Source organism: Aspergillus multicolor (assembly GCF_047715735.1).
Source record: "Aspergillus multicolor strain CBS 133.54 unplaced genomic scaffold BDW74scaffold_3, whole genome shotgun sequence".
Lineage (NCBI taxonomy): Eukaryota > Fungi > Ascomycota > Eurotiomycetes > Eurotiales > Aspergillaceae > Aspergillus > Aspergillus multicolor.
The window spans coordinates 323,412-345,589 of NW_027395954.1; the positions used below are offsets into that span (position 1 = coordinate 323,412).

General features: G+C 51.1%; 10 protein-coding genes across 10 annotated transcripts; 4 read left to right on the forward strand and 6 right to left on the reverse strand.

The window, feature by feature from the left end:
• Positions 1-317: 317 nt before the first annotated feature.
• On the reverse strand, positions 318-2,880 carry gpi10 (putative glycosylphosphatidylinositol-alpha 1,2 mannosyltransferase). The gene is made up of 5 exons (XM_073733579.1): positions 2,499-2,880; positions 2,201-2,431; positions 1,981-2,153; positions 1,789-1,935; positions 318-1,741 (listed from the first exon to the last, which is right to left on the reverse strand). Exons 1-5 carry the CDS (start codon positions 2,784-2,786, stop codon positions 400-402), a joined length of 2,181 nt encoding a protein of 726 aa, XP_073587548.1. The 5' UTR covers positions 2,787-2,880; the 3' UTR covers positions 318-399.
• Positions 2,881-2,924: 44 nt separating this feature from the next.
• On the forward strand, positions 2,925-4,723 carry car2 (ornithine-oxo-acid transaminase). The gene is made up of 3 exons (XM_073733580.1): positions 2,925-3,605; positions 3,666-4,367; positions 4,415-4,723. Exons 1-3 carry the CDS (start codon positions 3,114-3,116, stop codon positions 4,598-4,600), a joined length of 1,380 nt encoding a protein of 459 aa, XP_073587549.1. The 5' UTR covers positions 2,925-3,113; the 3' UTR covers positions 4,601-4,723.
• Positions 4,724-5,227: 504 nt separating this feature from the next.
• On the forward strand, positions 5,228-6,817 carry BDW74DRAFT_187333 (uncharacterized protein; the record flags this gene model as incomplete). Its single annotated transcript, XM_073731460.1, has 5 exons — positions 5,228-5,401; positions 5,455-5,646; positions 5,700-6,207; positions 6,267-6,409; positions 6,467-6,817. The coding sequence occupies 5 exons, from the start codon at positions 5,228-5,230 to the stop codon at positions 6,686-6,688; spliced, it is 1,239 nt and encodes a 412-aa protein (XP_073587550.1). The 3' UTR covers positions 6,689-6,817.
• A 755-nt stretch (positions 6,818-7,572) lies between these two features.
• On the reverse strand, positions 7,573-8,285 carry BDW74DRAFT_145383 (uncharacterized protein). The gene is made up of 2 exons (XM_073723197.1): positions 7,663-8,285; positions 7,573-7,595 (listed from the first exon to the last, which is right to left on the reverse strand). Exon 1 carries the CDS (start codon positions 8,019-8,021, stop codon positions 7,755-7,757), a length of 267 nt encoding a protein of 88 aa, XP_073587551.1. The 5' UTR covers positions 8,022-8,285; the 3' UTR covers positions 7,573-7,595; positions 7,663-7,754.
• Positions 8,263-9,534, reverse strand: BDW74DRAFT_145384 (bZIP transcription factor JlbA/IDI-4). The gene has a single exon (XM_073723198.1). It carries the CDS (start codon positions 9,029-9,031, stop codon positions 8,747-8,749), a length of 285 nt encoding a protein of 94 aa, XP_073587552.1. The 5' UTR covers positions 9,032-9,534; the 3' UTR covers positions 8,263-8,746.
• A 4,282-nt stretch (positions 9,535-13,816) lies between these two features.
• Positions 13,817-14,915, reverse strand: BDW74DRAFT_145387 (aminoglycoside phosphotransferase family protein). The gene is made up of 2 exons (XM_073723199.1): positions 14,184-14,915; positions 13,817-14,148 (listed from the first exon to the last, which is right to left on the reverse strand). Exons 1-2 carry the CDS (start codon positions 14,794-14,796, stop codon positions 13,913-13,915), a joined length of 849 nt encoding a protein of 282 aa, XP_073587553.1. The 5' UTR covers positions 14,797-14,915; the 3' UTR covers positions 13,817-13,912.
• A 402-nt stretch (positions 14,916-15,317) lies between these two features.
• On the reverse strand, positions 15,318-16,065 carry BDW74DRAFT_73454 (uncharacterized protein). The gene is made up of 2 exons (XM_073733581.1): positions 15,910-16,065; positions 15,318-15,848 (listed from the first exon to the last, which is right to left on the reverse strand). The coding sequence occupies exons 1-2, from the start codon at positions 16,022-16,024 to the stop codon at positions 15,487-15,489; spliced, it is 477 nt and encodes a 158-aa protein (XP_073587554.1). The 5' UTR covers positions 16,025-16,065; the 3' UTR covers positions 15,318-15,486.
• A 1,157-nt stretch (positions 16,066-17,222) lies between these two features.
• On the reverse strand, positions 17,223-18,358 carry BDW74DRAFT_187335 (uncharacterized protein; the record flags this gene model as incomplete). Its single annotated transcript, XM_073731461.1, has 5 exons — positions 17,223-17,403; positions 17,557-17,909; positions 17,947-18,012; positions 18,053-18,190; positions 18,266-18,358. 5 exons carry the CDS (start codon positions 18,356-18,358, stop codon positions 17,223-17,225), a joined length of 831 nt encoding a protein of 276 aa, XP_073587555.1.
• Positions 18,359-19,137: 779 nt separating this feature from the next.
• On the forward strand, positions 19,138-20,549 carry BDW74DRAFT_174063 (ankyrin repeat domain-containing protein; the record flags this gene model as incomplete). The annotated part of the gene is made up of 2 exons (XM_073727944.1): positions 19,138-19,203; positions 19,560-20,549. 2 exons carry the CDS (start codon positions 19,138-19,140, stop codon positions 20,547-20,549), a joined length of 1,056 nt encoding a protein of 351 aa, XP_073587556.1.
• Positions 20,550-21,133: 584 nt separating this feature from the next.
• Positions 21,134-22,045, forward strand: BDW74DRAFT_174064 (ankyrin repeat domain-containing protein; the record flags this gene model as incomplete). The annotated part of the gene is made up of 2 exons (XM_073727945.1): positions 21,134-21,616; positions 21,638-22,045. 2 exons carry the CDS (start codon positions 21,134-21,136, stop codon positions 22,043-22,045), a joined length of 891 nt encoding a protein of 296 aa, XP_073587557.1.
• Positions 22,046-22,178: the final 133 nt, after the last annotated feature.

Consider the following 22,178-nt stretch of genomic DNA (forward strand, 5'->3'; position numbering starts at 1 on the left):
GATGTATACCTACTCGATGTTTAAGTATGGGGTTGAAGAGGAAGGAGGCATCAGGTCCCAGCGTGCAGGCTCTGGGTTGCCCATGCCGCATGAGAACTGTTGGAGACAACCCAATCAGGAAGGCACGATGGATTTTCAAGGCTCCAGCCGCGATAGGAAAGTGTGAACCTGGGGTGCTTTTATGGCAGGAGCGATGGGTTGTTGAATTGGGCTTACCTTTAGAATTTGCACGATGAGGCCGTGTAACAAGGTTTGTTGATGAGTCTAAGCGTATCAGTATGTAGGGAAGATGGCGCGTCTTCCCAAGGAGTAAATGCGATATTAACATGGACGAACTAGAGTTATTAGATATAATATATACACGGGAACTAACCAAATAGCAAACTAGATCGTATCAACCTAGAACCAAAAGTCGCTCAGTGAAGGGCTCTTCGTCTTCTTCTTGCCCCCAAGCCAACCCCACTGCGGCAGCTCAGGCAGCTCAGGCAGCTCGTAGCCGAACAACGTCCGCTTCTTCCGCTCCCATGGCCATGACCATGGCGGCCGTGACTGTGTTGAGAAAGGTGATATCCATTGACTCCATGACCATGATTTGGGCGGCGTCACCTCCCTTTGGAACCTCTGAACAATGTGGTCAAACTGGCGATCACGGTCTTCTACTGCGCGATGATGTTGTTCCGACCGCCAGGCTTGCTGTTCGGTGGGGTCGAGGCACCAAACGACAACATCTCCGCGACGGCGTGAGTCGTCGTGCCAGTCTGAGTTGTATGTACGCCAGCATTCGCCGTATGCCGAGCTCCGAAGATAGCTCTTTAGTGTTGGTTCAAGCTGAGCGAAGAAGATGAGGTAGTCTGGCCATTCGTGAGGTGGAAGCTTCTGGGTAGGATGTCGCGGGGAGTTTGGAGGAGTCGAGTAAGAGGGTCGTCGGGGAATATGTCGCAAACCTCCAACCATATTATCGCGAAGAAATCCTCTTGGATCGTCGTAAAATTGGTCTGCTTCATCGCGGTAAGCGGCTTTCTCCTCCGTGGTTAGGCCGACGGGTGGTTCGCACGAAAGGGCCCAAGCGTGGATCGTGGGTTCTACTAGGTGTGATCGCCATGGAGTGCTATGACAGGGCATGAGGAAACCCGCTGTGATTCCACCGTAGCTTGCGGCGTTCTCGTTCGGCACCGACGAAGTGTTTGCGATTCCGTGCAGCTGATGCTGTTCCCTAAGGTACGACAAAACAGAAATAACACCGGAGGCGTGGAAAAGAGTCGTATAGGTCGCAATCATAACATTCGCTAATAGGAGAAATATGAGCGTGAGTCGTCGTGGAATATACCGGCGATCTGTCGTTGCCAATGCTGGGAGAAAAAATTCCACTAGAGGCGATGCACTGAGAATGTGCAAAGCCGGCAAAAGTGGATAGATGAAGCGAACTTCCTTGTGAGTGATGGCGGAAAGTGTGGCAGGCATTGCTAATGAGATAGAGGCAAGCTGTACTAGAATAGAAGCTTTCTGCCTCTCAAGCGACGGTCGTCTTCTCAGAGTGCGGTATAATCCTACCAAAGTGAATGGAAGAGCGGTGGTGAGAAGGAGAGGGTATCCCTGAGAAGCGTAGTAGCTCCAATCATTTTCCCCGTAAAAGACTGCAAGCGATTGAGCGATGTTGAAGTACAAGAATCGAAAGGGCGGAAACGTCCAGAATCCATAAAAGAAACGGTCAACAACGGTAGACACTGCCAAAACAGACGAACTGTGGATGTGAGCTTGCGCGAGAGAAAATGGTAGTGGGGCACTTACCCGCAAAGAAGAGCCTCCCGAGCAAGAATCTGCCCCTGCGACCAGGTACCTCGGTGCAGAGCGACGCTGGCCAGACCGACCCAAATAATCACGTTGGTAGGGCGTAAAATGCAGGCAAAAGCAGCCAGCAAGAGGCATTGACGTAATCTCCGCGGAGTCAGCGGCGCTCGGCCTCTCATGTGAAAGACATACCTGAGAATGCTCACGCCCTTGCTTTTGACTGTAGGTCCAACGGCACGAGATTTTAATGCCCATCCCCATGGCCACAAATATAGAGCTACAATCGTTATCGTAGTTTCGAGACAGTTGGATAGGGTTCTGGTAGAACAGAACCACTGCCACGGGCTGACAACTGTCAACGCAAGCTGCAGCTTATCAGCCTCGGCCGCCATATTGATCCCAGAGTATATACCGTCGCCCAAGATTCATTGCTCCCATCCCCATAAATATACCGAGCTAGCTTCCAGGTGTAGAAATCGCCGACGGCTGCGATGAAGGCCTGCGTTATTCCGGGGGCAGCAATAAGTAGGTCGGCGCGTGATGCGGGGGAGAGTCCGAGACTTCGTGCGACAAAGTCGGCAGTAGAGTACACAGCAGCGAAGATAAGCGGATGCAGCGAGGACCTCAGCTGGTGTTCCCATTCCTGTAGACAAATCCGTCAGATTCTGAAGCCGCGGGTACGCGATCGGGGCCGTTGGTGCGGAGCTCACCCAAGTTATCCACGGTCCCTGGTTTTCGCCGAAGGCGATCTTCCAGGCGGGTTCGAGGGACTGGAAGAATTCATCGGGTTGGAAAAAGGTTCGGACGGTGAGGGCGTTGACGAGCCGAAAAGCGATCAGGAAAAGGAGGACGTTGGAGGACACGTTGGGGTTGGCGGAGGGCGGTCTCGAGCGCGAAGGCGGGGAGGAATGTGACGGCGCCCGCGCAGCGTCAGACAAAGACCTGGAGGGTGACGAAGGAGGGAGCCGAGAATTCGATCGTCGCGAGCGAGCGGACATGGTAAGGGCCGTAAGGCTGGTTTACCCCGGATTCTGAAAGAGGCGTGCCTGAGGAAGGAAAGGTACGAGAGCCGAAGCTGAGAAAGCGAGAGTTGTCAGTGGTGAGAGTGGACCGAGAGAGGCTCCACAGCGTCATCGAACGGGTCGACCTGCACTTAAGGGAATCATGCGGGTACACCTGCACTTAGCGGTATGCCTTCACTTTCTCGCTGCTTATAAGCCTTTCCCACAATCTTTTCGCATTCTTTTCGTTTGAATTCTCTTACTCTGCTGTATCTTCTCTCTACTCTTATCCTCAACACCGTCCTTGACCTATTTATACCAAACATGACCTCCAACGGTGTCAACGGTGTCAACGGCACCACAACTGCTACATCCTACCATGCCTCGTCCACCCAAGAGGCCATCCAGGCTGAGAAGGACTTTGCTGCCCACAATTACCACCCTCTTCCCGTCGTCTTCGCGCGCGCCCAAGGTACATCAGTCTGGGATCCTGAGGGCCGACACTACCTCGACTTCCTCTCCGCATACTCCGCAGTGAACCAAGGTCACTGCCACCCCAAGCTGATTGCTGCCCTCGTCGACCAGGCTTCCCGCCTGACGCTCAGCTCTCGCGCTTTCTATAACGATGTCTTCCCCAAGTTCGCTGAGATGGTCACGAAGTACTTTGGCTTCGACATGGTCCTCCCCATGAACACCGGTGCGGAGGCGGTCGAGACCGGTATCAAGATCGCCCGCAAGTGGGGTTACAAAGTCAAGGGCATCGCCGAGAATGAGGCGATCATCCTGAGTGCGGAGAACAACTTTCATGGCCGAACAGTAAGTCTCGCCACTTCTAATCATCGGCTGCTTGTACAATGAGACTGACTTATTTGTCAGATGGCCGCAATTTCATTGTCCTCTGATCCCGAATCCCGAGAGAACTATGGCCCATACGTTCCAAACATTGGGTGCGCGATTCCAGGGACCGAGAAGCCAATCACATACAACGATAAAGCTGCGCTGCGCGAAGCTTTCGAAAAGGCTGGCCACAACCTCGCTGCTTTCCTCGTCGAGCCCATCCAGGGTGAGGCGGGAATCATTGTTCCGGACGATGATTATCTGCAGCTCGCCCGGTCGCTGTGTGACGAGCATAATGTACTGCTGATTTGCGACGAGATCCAGACCGGTATTGCGCGAACAGGAAAGCTTCTCTGCCACGAGTGGAGTGGCATCAAGCCAGACATGGTTCTGCTGGGCAAGGCGATCTCGGGTGGCATGTACCCCGTGTCCTGCGTACTGGGACAGAAGGACGTTATGCTTACTGTTGAGCCTGGCACCCACGGATCGACTTACGGAGGTAACCCCCTCGCTTGCGCCGTCGCTATTCGCGCCCTTGAAATTGTCCAGGAGGAGAACATGGTGGAGCGAGCTGAGAAGCTTGGTCAGGTCTTCCGCCGCGGCCTGGAAGACATCCAAAACCCGATCATTCAGACTGTCCGCGGAAAGGGTCTGCTCAACGCGATCGTCATCGACGAGTCCAAGACAAACGGTCACACTGCGTGGGATCTTTGCATGCTGATGAAGGAAAAGGGACTTCTGGTACGTACCCCACCTATGCATCATTTGTTCAGCACTGACTCGACTAGGCCAAACCCACGCACCAAAACATCATCCGTCTCGCGCCACCTCTCGTTATCACCGAAGAAGAGATCGCGAAGTCGCTCGAAATTATCAAGGAGGCCGTGGCTGAGTTGCCAAACCTCAGGGGTGCTTCGGAAGACAAGGTCATCCCTCCGCCGGAGAAGAAGGTCAAGATTACTTTGGAGAATTAGACACTGCGATGGTCGCGACGCTTGGTAATAGATACATGAATCGACTCAGCGCCATAGACCGTACAAGGTAGGCCACATCCGCCAGCCTTCGGTGAGACATCCCGACCGGAATGAGCAGGGAGAGAAGCGCAACCGCCCTTGCGTTCTCCTCAATCCCACGTTTTCCGACCAGGCTCGAGGCGTTGAGTGTGCGTCCACACCATATTGTTAGTCGACAGAAAGCATTGGCAGTTGGTCGCTTGGTTCATGATGCATTGCGATAAATCAAAGCTCAATATCATTTTAGTTGGCTATATTTCTGCTGCCAAGGTTCGTCGTAGGTCGACGACCACCCCATTTATATTTCGGTTTTACCCCGCTATTAAGACATCCCTCAGAATATCACAAACAATTATACCTGCACATGTAGTGCTCCTATCTCGTACCCTATCCGTCAAGGATGTCAAATGGAAGCGCCGATTCGGCGATCAAAATCACCACATGATGATCAACCCGGAGTATTCTTCGGAGTAAGATAAGACAGACACCCGGTGAAGCTGATCATTTTTACCAACTTTTATCATCAATCAAACCTGAATCTGTTGTCAATTTTTCGTCACCAACAATACACAATCCAACTACAGCAACATGTCAAACCCCTTCCCTATCGAAAACCTCCCCTACGGCGTCATCTCAACTGCCGACAGCCTAACCCCGCGCTGTGCAACCGCCCTAGATGACGACGCGATCGACCTGAGTGGTCTCGAGAAAGATGGCTACTTCAAAGAGGTCCCCGGGTTTGAGAATGCAGTATTCTCGCAGGTAAACCTCTCCTACATCCTAAGATCGCCATCGTCTCTAATGATCTCCGCAAGCCAAACCTTAATACTTTCGCCGCCCTCCCTAAATCCACCCACAGCCAAGTTAGGGCACTATTGACAGAACACCTCGCGAATCCAAGCACACGTGCGAAATATGCGATCCCACTTGAGAAAGTCAAGAACCACTACCCGATGGACACGAAGAACTTTTCGGATTTTTATTGCTCGCTTGAGCATACGCAGAATGTATCGCTCCCTGGCTTTCAGCAGATAACGAATAGAGGCTGATAAGGGAGTAGTGCAGCCAAATCATGAATGTTCCCATCAGCCAGAACTGGTTTGTAATACCGAGTGTTTATAACGGTCGAACATCCTCCCTACGCGTATCTGGGACGCCCGTCGTGCGTCCGAACGGTGTCTTCGCAGCCAGTCCATCGCAAGAGCCGAAGTTCCAGCCGACGCGCCGATTCGACTTCGAGCTCGAAGTGGGTGTTTTCCTTTCTCGACCATTACCGCCGGGAGAAGTGCTCGATATTAGCAATGCCCCGGAGTACATGTTCGGCCTAGTGATCTTGAACGATTGGTCTGCGAGGGATATCCAAGGCTTTGAAATGCCACCTCTTGGACCATTTCATGGCAAGGGAGCAGGAACAACGATTTCACCGTGGATTGTTACGACCGAGGCACTGGAGGGGTGCAGAGTGTCGAGTACGAAGGTACAGGAGCCAGCGCCGTTGACACATTTGGCTTGGAGGGGCGACAGGGGGCATGAGACGTGGGATGTTGAGCTGGAGGCTAGGATTATTCGTATGTCTCTTTCTCTACATTCATACCTCGTAATAGGGCAGTGCTGATAATGGTTTTAGGCAACGGCAAATCCCACATCGTGACTGAAACCAACCTCAAGGAGCTCTACTGGACGCCGTACCAGCAACTCACTCATCTGACCAGCGCCGGGGAGGGTCTCAGCACGGGCGACATATTCGGGACTGGGACAATCACGAGTGGAGTGCGTCTTCCTTCCTTTAGTTTTGATTCTTTTGTCCTATGATCTAATGACCTACAGCGAACAAACGCGGACGGCGAAAATACCGGCATTGCATGCCTTCTCGAGCGCAACCTGCCGCAGAATAAACTACCCCATCTCACGGAAGCCGGGATCGTGTACCTGGAGGACGGTGATGAGGTTGTTATGAAGGGATGGTGTATGAACCGGCATACGGGACGGAGGTTCGGGTTCGGCGAGTGCAGAGGTGTTGTGCTTCCGGCCATGAAAGTAGTTGTTTGAACGTGTGACTGTCTTGAAAAGGTGGACATGACGTCGTTACCTCATCAGATGCAGATAGAGCCGACGCCGGTTAGGATCCGCGGCCTAGCTTGTGTATTGAGCGCAAAGGTCAGCAGTAGCTTCCTGAAGAGAGAAATGATAAACCAGCCTTGAATCATAGCCCTGCGCTTTGAATAGGAAAGCCTGGATTGATACTGTCTGTCTCGACCAAGAATACATGAGTGATAGCTTGCATGTTTGCATCTGAGCTGGAAGGATTGGCCATTAGGCGGCTGCCGGACAGCTCTGATTGGTGTCGATGACCAGCTGAGGTCTCAGGTAGGTATACCTATGCCAGTAGGACATCGAGTAATTGCGCACTATCAAATTCGCGTCCTAAATTTGGAACCCTGAGATTCAGTCCAGTAAGAGAGCTGAGATGGATTGATTGACAGAAGCTCCACACGCCAATGTGACCCAGCTCACAGATAACTACATCATGGGCGTGGGGTACTGGATACGGAGTAGTTCGGACAAGAACCAGATGAGAAAAAGAGCTCTGAAAGGAATTATATATTGTAATTATTTCCATTAAGCGTGTGCGATGTCATATATGACTGTTTGCATTGCCATGTTTAAAGATCTATACTACGGAGGACATGGTATCCCATTTTCAAACCATAGCCATCTTATTCTCCCCATCCTGCCTCTACTCTATGGAGACGAGTGAGGATAATGCCCAAAAAGTGACCTGCGTGCTAGGGCTTCCTACTCTGGGTAACCTATGAAGGAGCTGGAGGGCCTGATCTATGTAGTATCCGAGAAAAACAAATACCACATGCCTGGACACGGCGTTTTCAACCCCAACCACTCTACTGAGCGTATCTGACCCTTCACAAATGACTCCAATTCCAAACATCCCAGGAGTCTGAGAGAAAAAAACAACTCAATCAGAAACAAACTGCCTTGACAAAGAGAAATACCGGAACACTCACCAAAAAACCTCTCGATCCACTCCGGCTTACTGGTTCTGCCCCGTGAGAAGCCTAGGTGCAAATGTCGGCGGTAACTGGGCTGTCCCCTCTATTTATGGTTGCCGTTTGACACGTCCACAGTGTAGGGCAGGGACAGCTGTGTACGTCGTCCGCGCCGTTGTACCACCTGCAGAGGGAACCGTGCCCTGGGCAGGCACGGGCGTCACCATGGGCGCCGTCATAGCCGCTACCATGGCCGCCACCATGGGTGTTATGATACGCGGCGCCATGCGAGCCGCGACGCTGGGCTTCAACGGGGCTTTGCATGAAAGAGAGCAGGACAGGAGGGAGATAGGAACAAGTGCGGTTGGAATGTACATTGTTGTTATTGAACGGGTCTGCAAAGCGCTTTGAGAGAATCACTTAGGGTGTATGGAAGACGAGTGGAGGGTTGAGTATGTAAGACGATCGAGGTTGAAGGAATGACCGCGGAAGAAACTCTAAAAGCCTTGCTCTGGAAATGGAGTGGAAACCTGGCTTTATAGTCACGGTTTGTCTGCCTGTCTGATCAAAATCATCGGATCCATTGACATCACTTGGGTTTGCCTAGAGCTATGGGATCTCTTTTCGAGCTCGCATACAGGAGCTATTGATTGTGACTGTATTCTCGGAGTAAGTAGTGACTCCGTGTTCTGCTATTGGATATTCTTAATGCTAGAAAACCAGCACAGACTTCCAGGAGCCTGTACAATGAACGCCCTCCCTGTGGCCTACTGGGAGTAGATCTGCCGCGCTCGGGGCTAAGATCGACGGCGGGTAGCGATGGACGAATCGAAGAGGCCTTCATGGCTCTTCGCCTACGGAGCTAATGCTGACCAATGGGAAGGTATCAACTTACTGGGATCCGTTTTCAATTCTTGACGCTATGCGCGGTGGTTCATCGAAAGCATAAACGCGAGACGCGGTATACGTGCCCCAGAATATGGGGCTAGACGCAGCCGAAGAGACGATAAGCACAAGAAGGCTCCAACAAGTCCATGTGCCCTACGGTCTTAGGAGAAAATCACCACAAAACTTTCCATTTTCATACCATAACTACCAAAACCTAACTTTTATCCTTAACCATACTCCTCAACACCTCGGTCTCACCCTCCAGCTTGGAGACGCGCATCTTGAGCTCATCGCGTTCGCGCTTGATAGCTGCCAGCTCCTCCTCGAGTTGGGATACCTTGTCGAGTTTGCGCTGGCGGTACCGTCGTGCGGCCATGGTGTTGAGCTGGCGCTTGGTGATGCGCGAGGGGTTCTCCTTCTCCTTGGGCGAGGATTCCCGAGAAGCGGGGGAAGCGGGGGAAACCGAGGAGTGGGTTTGAAAGTTTGTTGCAGAGGGCATGGGGATGGATTGAAGCGAGGTTATGGGTGCAGTGGTGTGGGTGGTGGAAGGGGCCGTGGTAATGATTGTTGGTTGGTGGTGATCGAACGGAGGATCTGGGATGATTTAGTACTGTTCTAGATGTAGTGAGAGACCAGAAACTTACCGGGAGAGTCAACGCTAGAGGCAAAGCCCTGACTCTGACTCTCAAGACAATTGGCAGGTTGCTCGCTGCAAGGCAAGCAGCCCAAGGCCGTCCAATCGATGTCGTCCGCCGTAGTTGTAGTGATTGTCGGGTATCCCGCTACAGTCGTCAAATTGTTGAATTGCTCAAAGCTTGTCGATGAAACGGGATCCCCAGGAAACATAGACGGGATAAGAAGCGGGTCATAGAAGAGCTGTGGTGCGTTCGGGCCGAGATCAACGGGAGGGAAGACCGCTGAAAGATCTGGGAAAAGTGCGGGCGTAGACGAGGAAGATAAAGAGGTATTTGAAGAAAGAAGAAAATCGGAGTCGCTAAAAAAGGAATTGGGAGAGATGTTGAGGTACTGGCTAGACTGATGTGTCCTGTCTTCCGACAAGGAACACTGGTGCCCACTGGCGGGCGACCGACGCGGCGGATATGGTGGCGGCGGCCATTGCGAGATAGTATACGCCGGGTCTTGCGGCGACCCGGAAGCTCGGGCGGGTTATAAGATGAAAGGGGAGCGCTGTTGACGCTTTGAAGATGGGTGAGTGCGAAGGAGAAGAGGGCCTGGGGCAGGAGAGGAGGCACCTTATGTAGCCCACGGTTGCGGGGAGCCGACCGGGCTCAGCAGTTGGTGTGGGGCAGTGCTCGTATTGGCGTTACCGGTAAGTTACATGCTATACTTCCAGTTGTTGATGTCAGTCAGCCTTATTCAGAAGAATAGCACTGTGAGAAGGAAGTAATATTGATAAATGAGTCAGTCAATGTCGGCCCAGATATATCTTAGAGACGTCTTCCTATATTTCTTCATCTCTAAGCGCCTCACTGCGCAAAGTCGGCAGCCGCGGGCTTTTTCTTCATCCTCAAAAAGAATCACGAAAAATAGAAGAATTGGAGCAAATGAACATACCGTTTGATTTGGGTACAGCCTTTAACCCCGAATTGGGAGTCAACTCCCGCCTGCAGGAGAGGCTTAGACTGGAGAACTTTAGCTACTACGACCTACACCCTTGCTTGTTATATAGCACCGGTCAAATATCATCTTTGCCCATGATGAGTCTTAATGACAGGAGATAACTCTCCCCTATACTCCGCTGCTTGGCTTACACATTAATCCATCTACGTTGACCATCACTGTCACGAGTATCACTCATTCTGACCAAAGATGATACTTTAGATAAGAATAGAGCCCAGGTAATACAATAACGGGTCTAAGCCCACCCAGGACACACTAAAATGAGTCATTCTTAGCCATGCCCGCAAGTCACCAATCAGACTCTGCGCTTGTACCCCTTGCGGGGCGCCAAGACTGCTGCCCATGGTCCCTGATGTGGCTCCATTCAGCGATGCTAGGCCTTGGGTTAGTTTCCTAAACCGCAGCCTTGTTTGATCATCGAGCCCTGAACTAACGCTTGGTGGTGACCAAAGAGACAAATGAACAATCGACTGAGCAAAATCTTACCTATCCAAAAGGATGGACGATCCCAAACTGCCCGGTCTGTAAAATAATCATTCTTAGGGTCTCCAGCCTACCCTGGGAACAAAAGTGGTGGCCATGAGCACGGATGAATATGCACAATTGTGTGAGTTATGTACAAGAATTTTGCTACCTTTAGACATACTAGAATGACAAGCGCTATCAGAGGTAATGAGTCTAGCCGCCGCTGGAGGCATCATGCATAGGACTTATCTACATGCTAGCTCTTATTGCATCGGCCTCGACCTTGCGCCGTTTGAAAAAGTCCTTCCATGACCATGAGCTCAGGTCACTAGTTGACCAACCCTTGATTGGTTTAAGTCCCAAGTACCTGGGGATCTAGTCGCTGAATATGCGACTATTTGTTATATGGCATTGACTACTCAGCATACTCGAGTCGAGCTAATGTATACATCATAGGCGCAGGCAACTCTTGGGTATATTCTTCCAAGGTTCCTATCTAAATCAAGGCTCCGCATTCAGAGCTTCCCTGAAGCATGTCATGCAGTACAGGCGTAAGCAATCTCAATACATTAATATGCAAACAGTAATTCTCTTGACCATTTGAAACTGGATGCTGAGCCGATTCTAGCTTGGGCAAGCTGTAATACGACAGGCTCCGGTGTGTTCACACAGCTTGAAGTTCGGCTACTGCAATCTCTTCCTCCGATACACACTCTAGACTGAGTTCATTGAACCACGCATCATTCATCAGTTGACTTGCCGTGGGCCGGTTCCGGGGGTCAAGCTTCATGATGCGCAGAACAAAGTCCTTATACTCCTTACAGATTTCCTTGGCCGGGGCGTGGGTAAACGGCCGCAAGGTCTCCCTCAAGGAGTTCTGAATCACCCAGACAAGAATTTCGAGCCGTTACTCATCGGCTATCTCCTGGTACGATGCTGGGAAAGGTCCGAACCGGCGGTGATGATTCATAAAAATCTGGGTTTCGTACTGCTCATGGTCTTCTGGGACGTCGGGCAAGAAAACATAAAAATCGTGTCCATAGAGTAGGTAGATGAGCTGTAGCCAGAGGCGCTGTCAACAACTGGGCCTTCGCCATCGAAATCTGAATGTGGAAAGACCTGCCATAGTACCGAAAGACCAGATATTCGCAGGTGTTTCTCATCTCAGCGCCAGATGTACCTCGGGACCCTTGAAGAGCGGCGAGCCAATCTTGACACCGTCCTTGGCATAGCGCGAGTCGACGTGGACGGTGCTCCCAAGATCTGCTAGCTGGATGTCTTTGAATAGGTAATCTCTCCTTTGACCGTAGTTCACTAGTACATTGCTGGGCTTGATATCTGGTGATCACGAAAATCGTTAGAAAATTGTGAGTGTACTTTCAAGAAAATAAAATGGGCATACCGGTGTGTACGAATCCTTCACTGTGCAAGAAAGAAAGTGCCTCGAGCACACGCTTCGCAACGAACTTGATCTCACCCTTAGTAAGGCGGCTGCTGTTCGATGCTCCACGAAGGTCATCGTCGAGATGTTTCAGAACAATCGTAAGGGGAAGGGAAGTGTCCTCAACTTGTCTACCAATGGTCGAATCAATGACGTTTGGCCTTGGAATCGCTGAAGGACATCACGTTCGTTGTGTATTCGAAAATGGTCAACGCTTTTGATAGTGACCTTCTTTCGCTCTCGGTTTCTATCGAGGTGTCAGTGGGTGTAGATGGAGCTTAGCGGGGATGTGACATACATGGCAAGTCAAACAGTTTCGCGGAGCAGCTTAGTGACCGTGTATCGTCCTAGACGGCCCTTCAGCAACTGTCCCATTGTTGGTGCAGTAGGCATATGATCAGATCTGAATGTAAGATCTGTAGATATTCCGATTTGACTCAAGGCTGAGCAGGATGTGAATATTGACTATTGTGTAAATGATGGGGAGCAGTGAGTAGGAAGAAAGTTGTGTTCCCAAGCCGCTGCCGGCCGCTTTGCGCTCATCTCCGTCCATCGATCACCCGGTATTCTCGTCAATATCGGAGGCATTGAACTTATTGTGAGCGACGAGCCGGAACTCATTGAAATTGCCAGCAGATGCTCAATTACCACTCAGCAAGTGTTGCATATTGTTTAGTCATGGTAGGTCAACTCGTGACGAGCTGCTATTGTGTCAAAAGCTGTCAATATCATGCCGATTGTCTTGGGACAGGATAACAGTAGCCAGTGGCCGTGGCTATTGTCAAGGCACGCTACTCCAGTCCTGACAATAGAATTCAAGGCTTCAATTGTTATTCCAATGAGGAGAAACCAGAGCCATAAGAGGTGCGTATTCGAACGCCATCCTGGATCAGTCTCTCTACTTCATCCAACCTTCAAGCACTTTGTTCTTGACCCCGTTGATCTGACTCTATCGCATCTTGCATCTTCGCCCTTCCCACTGTCCGTAATGTCCTATGAAGTCTATACCTCTGAGTACATCGGCCAGCCGAACCATGTCGCCATCTATGTCGAGACTCAGCCCGGGTTGGAAATGCACTCGGGGAATGGCATGATCTACGTGGCTGGGAACATATATCTGGGAATGGAATTCAAAGTCAGACAGCATTGATCCCTTGGCCTCGGCGACTTTCGTGACCGGTACTAAGAACAGAGTTGGCACCATTATGACTGGGGATCTTGGAAAGTTTGTTGAGGAGGTTTGCGATGCAGTTCCGCCTCCAGGTGCTCAGGTTTCGCTTAACAGTAGCCGCCTGGATCCCGTCTAAACCGCTTTATCACTGCTATAACTGGGTGGATGATGTTATCAAGCTGGCTTTCGAGAAGGGCATTTTCAAGCACTGAAGGTGTAAGTTTACTGGCTTCCCTTGACATTGGATCAGTGTTGACAAAAGCCAAGTCAGGGCATATTTGCAATTCAGCTTACAATAAGAATCGTGCCCATATTGGTTAAAGCTCTGTGTTTGCTGCTGTGATAAGTGGGTGCACATCGATTGACGAGCTGCCGTTTGAGAGACGCATCTTTAGCCCCCGAAGCGGGAGGTATTTATGGCCTCTTTGATCTAAGTTCTGAGCTGACAATGCTTTAGGGCCCTCGGGACATTTATCCACAGGTAAATTGATGGACGCGCTACTGGAAGCTGTTTTGTGATTTTCTAGGTCTCCTCGTCTCTTCTCATCTCATTCTTGTTATTGGCAATCTCTTTGGCGTTGGAGATTTATGGTTCTCCCTTTTAGCGCTGGCGTCTTGGTTGCAACCATTTGCTAGTTTCTGGTGCTTAACCTTTACTCGCTCTAGTAGTACACAGAAGAATAGACCACCTGCATCATCAGAAACTCCAAGGGGTATTCGTCAAGGATATCCGGCACCAGCTCAATCCAGTCGCGCTTGAACCTACAAGCAATCGTAGCATTGCAAAAATCCCAGTATTCCGGATACCAACCGGAACTTTCCCAGTCGATCAAGGTGACTTTGAAATCCGGGGCTCCATTACTATCGTCAAGTCGCTCAATCATGATATTTTTTTGGGCTGGAGGTCACAGTGTGTAAAAGAAATCCGGTGACCATGCAGAGTTCGATCCATCATCGTTCGCAACAAGCGGATATACTCCTCCGATTCTGTCTGGCGCAGTTTCTCGATCATCCCGCGGTTTAGATCCTCCTCCTTTGCAAACGGCCCGCACATTCTCAGATCCAGCCCACGGTTCCAAAACACACCATCAAGGTAAGGCAAATGCTCCAGCATTCCGAAGTGGTCAGGTGGCGGTATGCTTCGCAGCTCTGTAAGCTGTTCCTTGATCAGCTCGCAGATTTTGGCCTTCTCCTCGCCGTTGAGTGACAGGAGAAGATCTCGCAGTGTAATTCCAGGAATGTAGTCCATGATAATGTAGGTCATATTAATCTCCGGATCATTGAATGCGTCGTAGACCTTGGGAACGCGAACTTTGCTGTTTGCCGCGAGGAACTTCATGGTTTCGGCTTCGATTAGAGACACTTTGCGACCGACTTTTGCCGCGAAGCGGCCGTTCACTCGGACAACTCTTGCTGATGTATCGGCTGCGTTGAGGACTTCTGTTGCGGCGTCGATTTCTGCTTTTGTTGGTAGGCGAAGCGGCTCGATTTTTGTATCGGACGTGGTTGGTAGGCTGATTGCCTGGACGATTGTGGTTTCCGACATGGCGGATCAGAAAGGGCGTCTATCAGAGTAGAGCGACAGAAGCAACGGAGAGAGTACCAGACCGCGTATGAATTTGTGCCAGATGGTGGTGGTACTGAATAGGGAAGCTGGGTGTTGTGTTTACTGCGCTATTTTTGCCTCAGGCCGCGAGCCTGTCTCCGTTACCCAGCGCCGCCCCAACCTTGGAAATTCACAACTCCAACACATGGCCCGAAACCTCATTATTCGCTTCATGAGATGTACAATCTGATGTTTGTCTGCTTCGGCTTTGTACGAGCGCCGGCTTTGACCTACTTTTATTTCGCCGCCTAGCTCTTTCTCAATCAAGCAGCCAATACCTTTGCTTGAGGGCTCAGTGACGGCCTGAAGAGTCTACTTCTGCTAGTTCTGCCAACGTCCTAAGGGCATACAGTATAGCTTTCTATCCTCCATATAATTAGGTTGACTTTGAGGAGTTTGAGTCATGCTTACCTTTCTGCTCTACCTAGGTCACGGCGCTCCAGCTGCCTAATCTACCCCCCCGGAAGACACGATCGAGTTCGACGCTTTCGCATTATCTATTTATGTGCGATGAGTACAATATACAGGCAACACCACCAACGGACCATCGCATCAACGCCAAAACAACAGCAGGGTCTCAGGTCTCAGGAGGCGTCCCAACTATATACATTTCGCCACGCAGCGAGTCGCTTATTTGAACTCCTTGACCCAGAGGTTGACAGCCTTGTACTCGGAGCTGTGGGCGCCGTACCAGTAGATGGTCTTCTGGGGGACATCGCCGTAGCCGTCGATGGCGAAGTAGTCCTTACCGGAGTGGGTGAAGTAGCCCTTCTCGTTGACGCCGAAGTCGAGGGTGCTGGCGCCCTCAGGGACAGCGCCGGAGTGAGGGCGGGTCAGCTCGACAGGGAGGACGGTCTTCTCGACGACATAGAGGTTCTGGAAGCCGGTGGGTGTGGAGGACTGAGAGGTAAAGGAGACAGCGCCGGTGTCGGGGGTGGAGTGGAAGATGGCGATCTCGTTGGTGGTGGTGTTACCGCCGACGTACAGATATTCTGTAGAATAGGGTCAGAGAGATTCGAGGTAAGTAGCGGTGTGGGCGCTTCAGGTACTTACCACCATCGGTCAGGACGGTGTTTCCGCCATCAGCGACAAGGGTGAAGGCAGAGGGGAGGGTAGCGGCAGCAGCAGCGCTGACGAAGGCAGCGGCGGTGGCGAGAGAGAACTTCATTTTGAATGGGAGGGTTGGTAGGGGTTGTTTGTTTGGAAAATTGGTTGTGATTGTGATGCTGATGTCTAAGCCTCCAGGGTCTCCTCCCCATATTTATACCCCTTCAGCGGCCCGACGGGAGCACGTCAAGGAACATTCGATGGCGATGGGCAAAACGATTGACGTCGATTTAAGACATGCAGGGCTCGGAGACTCCACGACAAACAACGTCATTCGCCTTGTTTCGTCGATCAACCCCCGTTCCAGGTTCTTAATATCTGGGAATGGAGACGTGGCTCTCCACAACATTGAGCCATGTGGGCATGTGCTATAATAATCCGCACCAATCCCAAATTCGAGTGCTTGCTCCGAGGAGAGTCCACCGCTCAGGAGGTCAGCATTTGGCTGATCCGAGAGACGTCAAGTATCGTCATGGTCCACCGCCTGTTTGAGGCGAATCTCTCCCCCCAGCGATCACGGCGATCTCGCCTTGCCGTTTGTTGATGTTTTGCCGAGGTTGGTTGGACTTGCGTGCTTGAAGAACGATCAATCGCGATGGCCCCAAGGCTTGTACGGCCACTGGAAAGCAGCGTACTTCGAACTGCAATTCGATTGCACAATGTTGGGGTGGAAATAGTATCCGGCTTCTGATAGCCAGTACCAGCAAACCTGCAGTAGCCCTGACACAGCTGCCAAGGTACGAATCTGCTAGTCCATCAACTCCGATGAACCTCGTTTAACCTCACTCTGAGACCTACACGTAAGGCTCTCCGCTTTCTACCTTGTGCGACTATACAGGACATGTGGGCATCTGACTAGCATGGTGGACTTACTCCCACCTGAAAGGTCAACATGTGAGAAGAAAAGGGTGCCCCTCAAGCTAGGTACGATCGACAAAGAACTTCTAGAAGGGTTCGGGGTATTTCGGCCCTTTTACCTAAGCTTTATTCCAATGCTCCAGTCTATGAAATGCCTAATTATCCAGCCTCGTGCGGGTGTACCTGACAATCCTTCCATGTTTGCTGAGATATGAACAGGAAGGGTAACTCTGACGAGTGCGAGAGAAAAGGAGGAACGATCAAGGAACTAATATCAATTGTCTCAGTGAGATATTTCGACTTCCGCTCAGGCGAGTGATTTGTCCTCGCGGGTTAAACGATTGACTCCCTTAATATGCGATTTCTAAGCTTGGAAGGTGCTAGAGTCGCTCTGGTCATTATTACCCCTGATAAACCCCCTTCACCTTCCCAGCAAGCACATCTCTGAAATAATCCTCTAAGTTGATGTACTTGAAGTCCTGATACAGCTCCTTGCGGTTGAGATAGCCTAGGTACTCAGCATTTTCAGGGGTATCATCTCCGCGGATACCCCAAGAGTAGAAGAGCCGAGCCGCAATGAATCTGAACAGGGCAGGGACGTCGTCCGGGTTCTAGTTGAGCTTCGCCCGTGCTTCTTCAACGTTTGTTGCGGCTTGCTCTTAGGTTATCTGAAAGTAAGGATGATGCTCGTTAGCTCGATAGCCCTCTTTCATAGGTAAAGTCCACACACAATACGGGGGGCCTTCGGTACTGACATATTGGCGCTCCAGCTTCTCTCCGCTCAGCCTCTCAATCACATCGTAGAACTTATTCTGAGTGTACGCTTCGTACACATGCACCCTCTTATTCAGCGTGCGCGGATCAGCGATAATCTTAGCGACATACCGCCCAACGTCCCTAAGGTCCGCGAGCGCCGTCGGAACATTCCCGTCCAGACTAACAGGGAGATCCTTGTGCGCCGGCGATAGTACATGGTCGATGCGCCCTGAAAGCAAACGTGGCAGTGCAATCTGGTACCACCAGCCCGCGTCGATGTAAGTGTACGGCAGACTTACCTTCTGGAAATCATGCGGATTCCTCTCTTTCTTCTTTCGGGAAGTCAACAACTCCACTCGGAGGAATCACGATCATCAGCGCGGATTGCACGAACCGCTTGACGCCTGCTTCCTTAGCCGCATTAGCGAGGGGGGTCTCATCTTCGATGCTGTTTGAGAATAATGCTGAAATCAACGTCGCTACCTGTGAGTAGCTTGACGAGGTCCTCTTGCGGGCCGTGGAGGTCTGCGGCGACTACCTTTACTCCGCGCTTCTGCAGGTCGGCGTGGATGGGCTTCTGAAGGGATTGAGGTCGGCATAGAGCAGTGACTTCCTGCCCCTTTGTTAGAGCGACTTGAGAAGTAGTCGCTGGTTCAGGCTTCATGGATGACATATGACATCGACTTACGAATTTGGTGTCGGGAGGCTCGAGCAGAGCGTTGAAGATGGACTGGCCGGTTTCGCCACTGGCGCCGGCTATTGCGACTTTGATTTCTGTCATGTGGGTTTATGCTGTTTTGTTGGCCTCGACGCTTTGACGGACGGAACCAAAAGATGCGAAGGAAAGTCAGGCTCTTATACGCATGCGTCAGTCTATTTTTACTGAGCAACTCGACTTTATCATGTGGACGCAGCCAAAATTTGGCCGCGGAAGATGAGTTCCGTCCCTATGTCCATCGCCCTGCAGACAGAGAGTTGTTCGCCAATTAGCCGATATGGTTCGTACCATCGACGAACTACACTATAACGAAAACAGGTATTCCCTACATGGAGGTTAGAGAATACATGCTCTCATGCCAAGCACATGGGATCTACTGTAGATTATCAAGCAGCTCTTCCATATACAAGTGCCTCCATTTGACACGGATGATCATATATACAGAGAGTTAGGTATAACTCCACTCCAGTGCATACTCATTTCATCGCACGCAGCAAGTTATGGTAGCAGCTTGTTAGAATGGAAGCGCAGGAACTTAGTGAGGATTCAAGGTCTCTCTGCTCTCCATGTCTTGAACAAAGTGATCAGCACAAGTACAAGTCTCTATATTGAGGAATGTGGGCATTCCTGCTTTATCCTCAAGCTTCATAACGCTCGTATGGCAACAGCATAAGGGCCCAGCCTTGGAGGAATGAGGAGTCACGGGACGACACGTTCCTAGCGCCCGGTTTCTTCACAATAGCTATCAGGCATCAGACTCTTGACTCTGGACTCTAGACTCCTGGCAATGTGTTGCTCCTCCTAGGGCAGCCAGGGCTCACGTCACTTCGGGTATGGAGAGAATGTCAGTGCGCCCGAGCGCGGACCACCATCATATGAGCCACATGAGCCAGAACGGCCATGCTAGCGTAAGTCAACGCTTTCTGTTTCTTTATCGGCAAGGTTAACGAGCACCGTGTCCTGCTTTGAGATCTTGATTAACCACGCCTCTGGCTGAATCAAATCCAACACAGCACTGCCTACCTGCAGTCTCGGGCATCTCCTGTCTCACTTTCTCACCCTAGTCTCAACTTGCTCTCGCCTTCAGACTCGTGTCCCTCTTCTCTTGCTATTTACTCACTCATCCCTCACTATTTACTCTCCGTTTCTTTCACTATCTACTGCCTTATATCTCCCTCTTTCTCTCTCTATATCTCATCCTCTCCCTCTCCCATCTCCAACATTCTTGACTCACTACAATTTTATCCAATCTTATTTCTTACAGAGCCTTGGTCAGTACCTCTGGTCCCTATTACACCCAGACCTATCACGAAGGCTACTCCCCCGACGAAAGCAAGAGCGATTCTTATCGCTTCTTTCATTGCCACCTGAGCTCCTCAATATTGCCGAATCTCTGGAAGCGCAAAAAGACATCAACGCCTTTGCCAGAACGAATAAACAGCTCTACGCTCTCGCAAATGATGTTTTGTACCGGGACAACATCACAGAACACGATGGCCGTGGTATAATCGACGCCGCTAGACATGGCTCCAGTGTCGCGGTTCAACGCCTACTTGACTACGGGGCCGAGGTTGACACAACGCTTGAAGACAAAATGACACCTCTCATGATTGCGTCAATGTGCGGAGACCTGTCGACGGCCAAGATCCTTGTCGATCACGGCGCTGATGTCCAAGCCGTAGCCGATTGCGGGCGCCGCTACGGAAAGAGCGGGCCTCCATTGCTTGAAGCTGCGGCCAAGGGCCACGACAGAATGGTTGAGTTTCTTTTACGCAGTGACGCGGATATCAGCCACCAATGGTCCAAACATAGCAATGACGACTGCTCTCAAGAGCCTGGGAATGCGCTAGAGGCTGCCGTTGTGAGCGGCCATACATCAACTGTTCGGCTCTTGGTCAACCGTGGTATTTCGGTTGATCTCTATGGGCATCGGGCTAGTCCCCTCATTGCAGGTGCACATACAGGCAAGCTGGAAATGGTTCGTTTGCTCTTAAGACTTGGAGCGAACATCGAAGTGGTGGATGACACCTTGGGTACAGCCCTGCTTGCAGCAGTAGCAAGGGAACCTAGAGACATTGTCTATTTGTTACTATCTTCGGGAGCCAACATCCATGCCGTTTCCCCATATACGGCTTTGGAAACAGCCCAAGAGCTGGACGATGATGGTTGGATGGAGGAGTTTCTACGTGAACAAGGGGCTAGTGATCTAACAATGGATGATATCCGAATGTTATATGAAATGAACAATGGCTGATTGTGCTTGATACGCATCAGATAGCATTACTTCCCCTTGAGATAGCTTGATATCTTCTTGGAGTTGGGACCGGATTCTATTCATCTACCAGTTGCCAATATTCCATCAAAATACACACTAGTCGGAGCCAAAATATGAACCGTCATGGATTTATCACTCTAGCACCTATTCAAATCTCATGAAGGATAGATTTGGCTATGTTCAAATGCGTTAACATTTGTTAAGGAATCTAGACACTATAGCTAAGACCAGTGGCCTTTATCATGGAGTACAATGCGCATTCCTGTGACTGGAATAACCAGGCCCTCAGATTGATGAAAGATCAGCAAACGCACCTCATTCATGTGTATGCCAGGCTGTGCCGAGCCCTATCACCAAGACGAACCCCCATTTCACAACACCACCACCGCTGTGGGGACCATGAAACAACCTTCTAGCTATCCTGGTTATCCCATCAACACTGTACTCTCCGGCCTTCCTTTCTTTATACCCTCGTCCGACCACAAGCACGAAATATCTCCGTCATCTCGTTTCCCAACCTCTATCAACAAATTTGATATACCCACCACTTTTGCGTCGTCGCCATGTCTCCCTCCCTCCTGAGCCTTTCCAAGGAGATTCTGACCATGGTCGGGAAGACCATCGACTTCCAGCACGGTCTAAACGCCTTCGCTCAGACAAGCAAGCACCTTTACCCAACCCAATGCAACCTGCTCTACAGCAAAGAAATTGCCGGCCCCTGCTCCTCGCTCTTCTGGAAGGCCAAAACGGATAACACCGATATGCTCAAGCGCCTCCTGATCGCCGGATATCCCGTCCACAAGCTCGACGATAAGAGAAGGACACCTCTCTGCTACGCCGCAAGACTCGGGCATATCGACGCCGCAACCATCCTGCTTGAGCGCGATGCCGATTTAATCCAACCACTCCTCGAAGCCGTGAACGCTGGAAACGCAGATATGGTCCACCTGATCCTGGACTTTGCGGAGGAGGACGAAATATCCGTGGACGAGCTCACCTCCACCCTCGAAGTCGCCGTCTCGGGACCCCACGACAACGGCGAGATCGTGTAGATGCTGATTGACGAGGGCGCGCTGGTCAATCCTGACAGAGGAGATTACGACACGGCGCTGATTCTAGCGGCGGCCAACAACGCTCTCCGCTCCGCTAAGGTTCTCATTGACAACGGTGCTAAGATTGAGGCTCTCGGCGTCCGCTTCGGCAACCCCCTCCAAGCCGCCGTTATAAGAGGCCATGTGGAGATGGTCAAGATTCTGCTGAGCAATGGCGCGGATGCAAATGCGCATACTGGTTCCTGGGGTGCACCGCTGACGGCTGCGCAGTTCGCGGTTGAGGTGCCGAACGAGGATATCATGGATACGCTGATTCAGCACGGTGCGGAGCGCATTCATAAGACGAGGGAGTATCTGGAGAGTTGGATCGATGTGCGCAACAAGGTTGGAAGGGGTCCTATGTGGTGGTTTTCGAAGAGTTGAGAGCTAAGGAAGGGGACTGGTTTGGATCGTGGTCTACATTTGGCTTTAGATGACGGGAGGGCGCCTGCTGGAGACTGTTTACTTCTGTCTCTGGATTGCATACTGGAATTTAATTCTGTCAACTATGAGATTG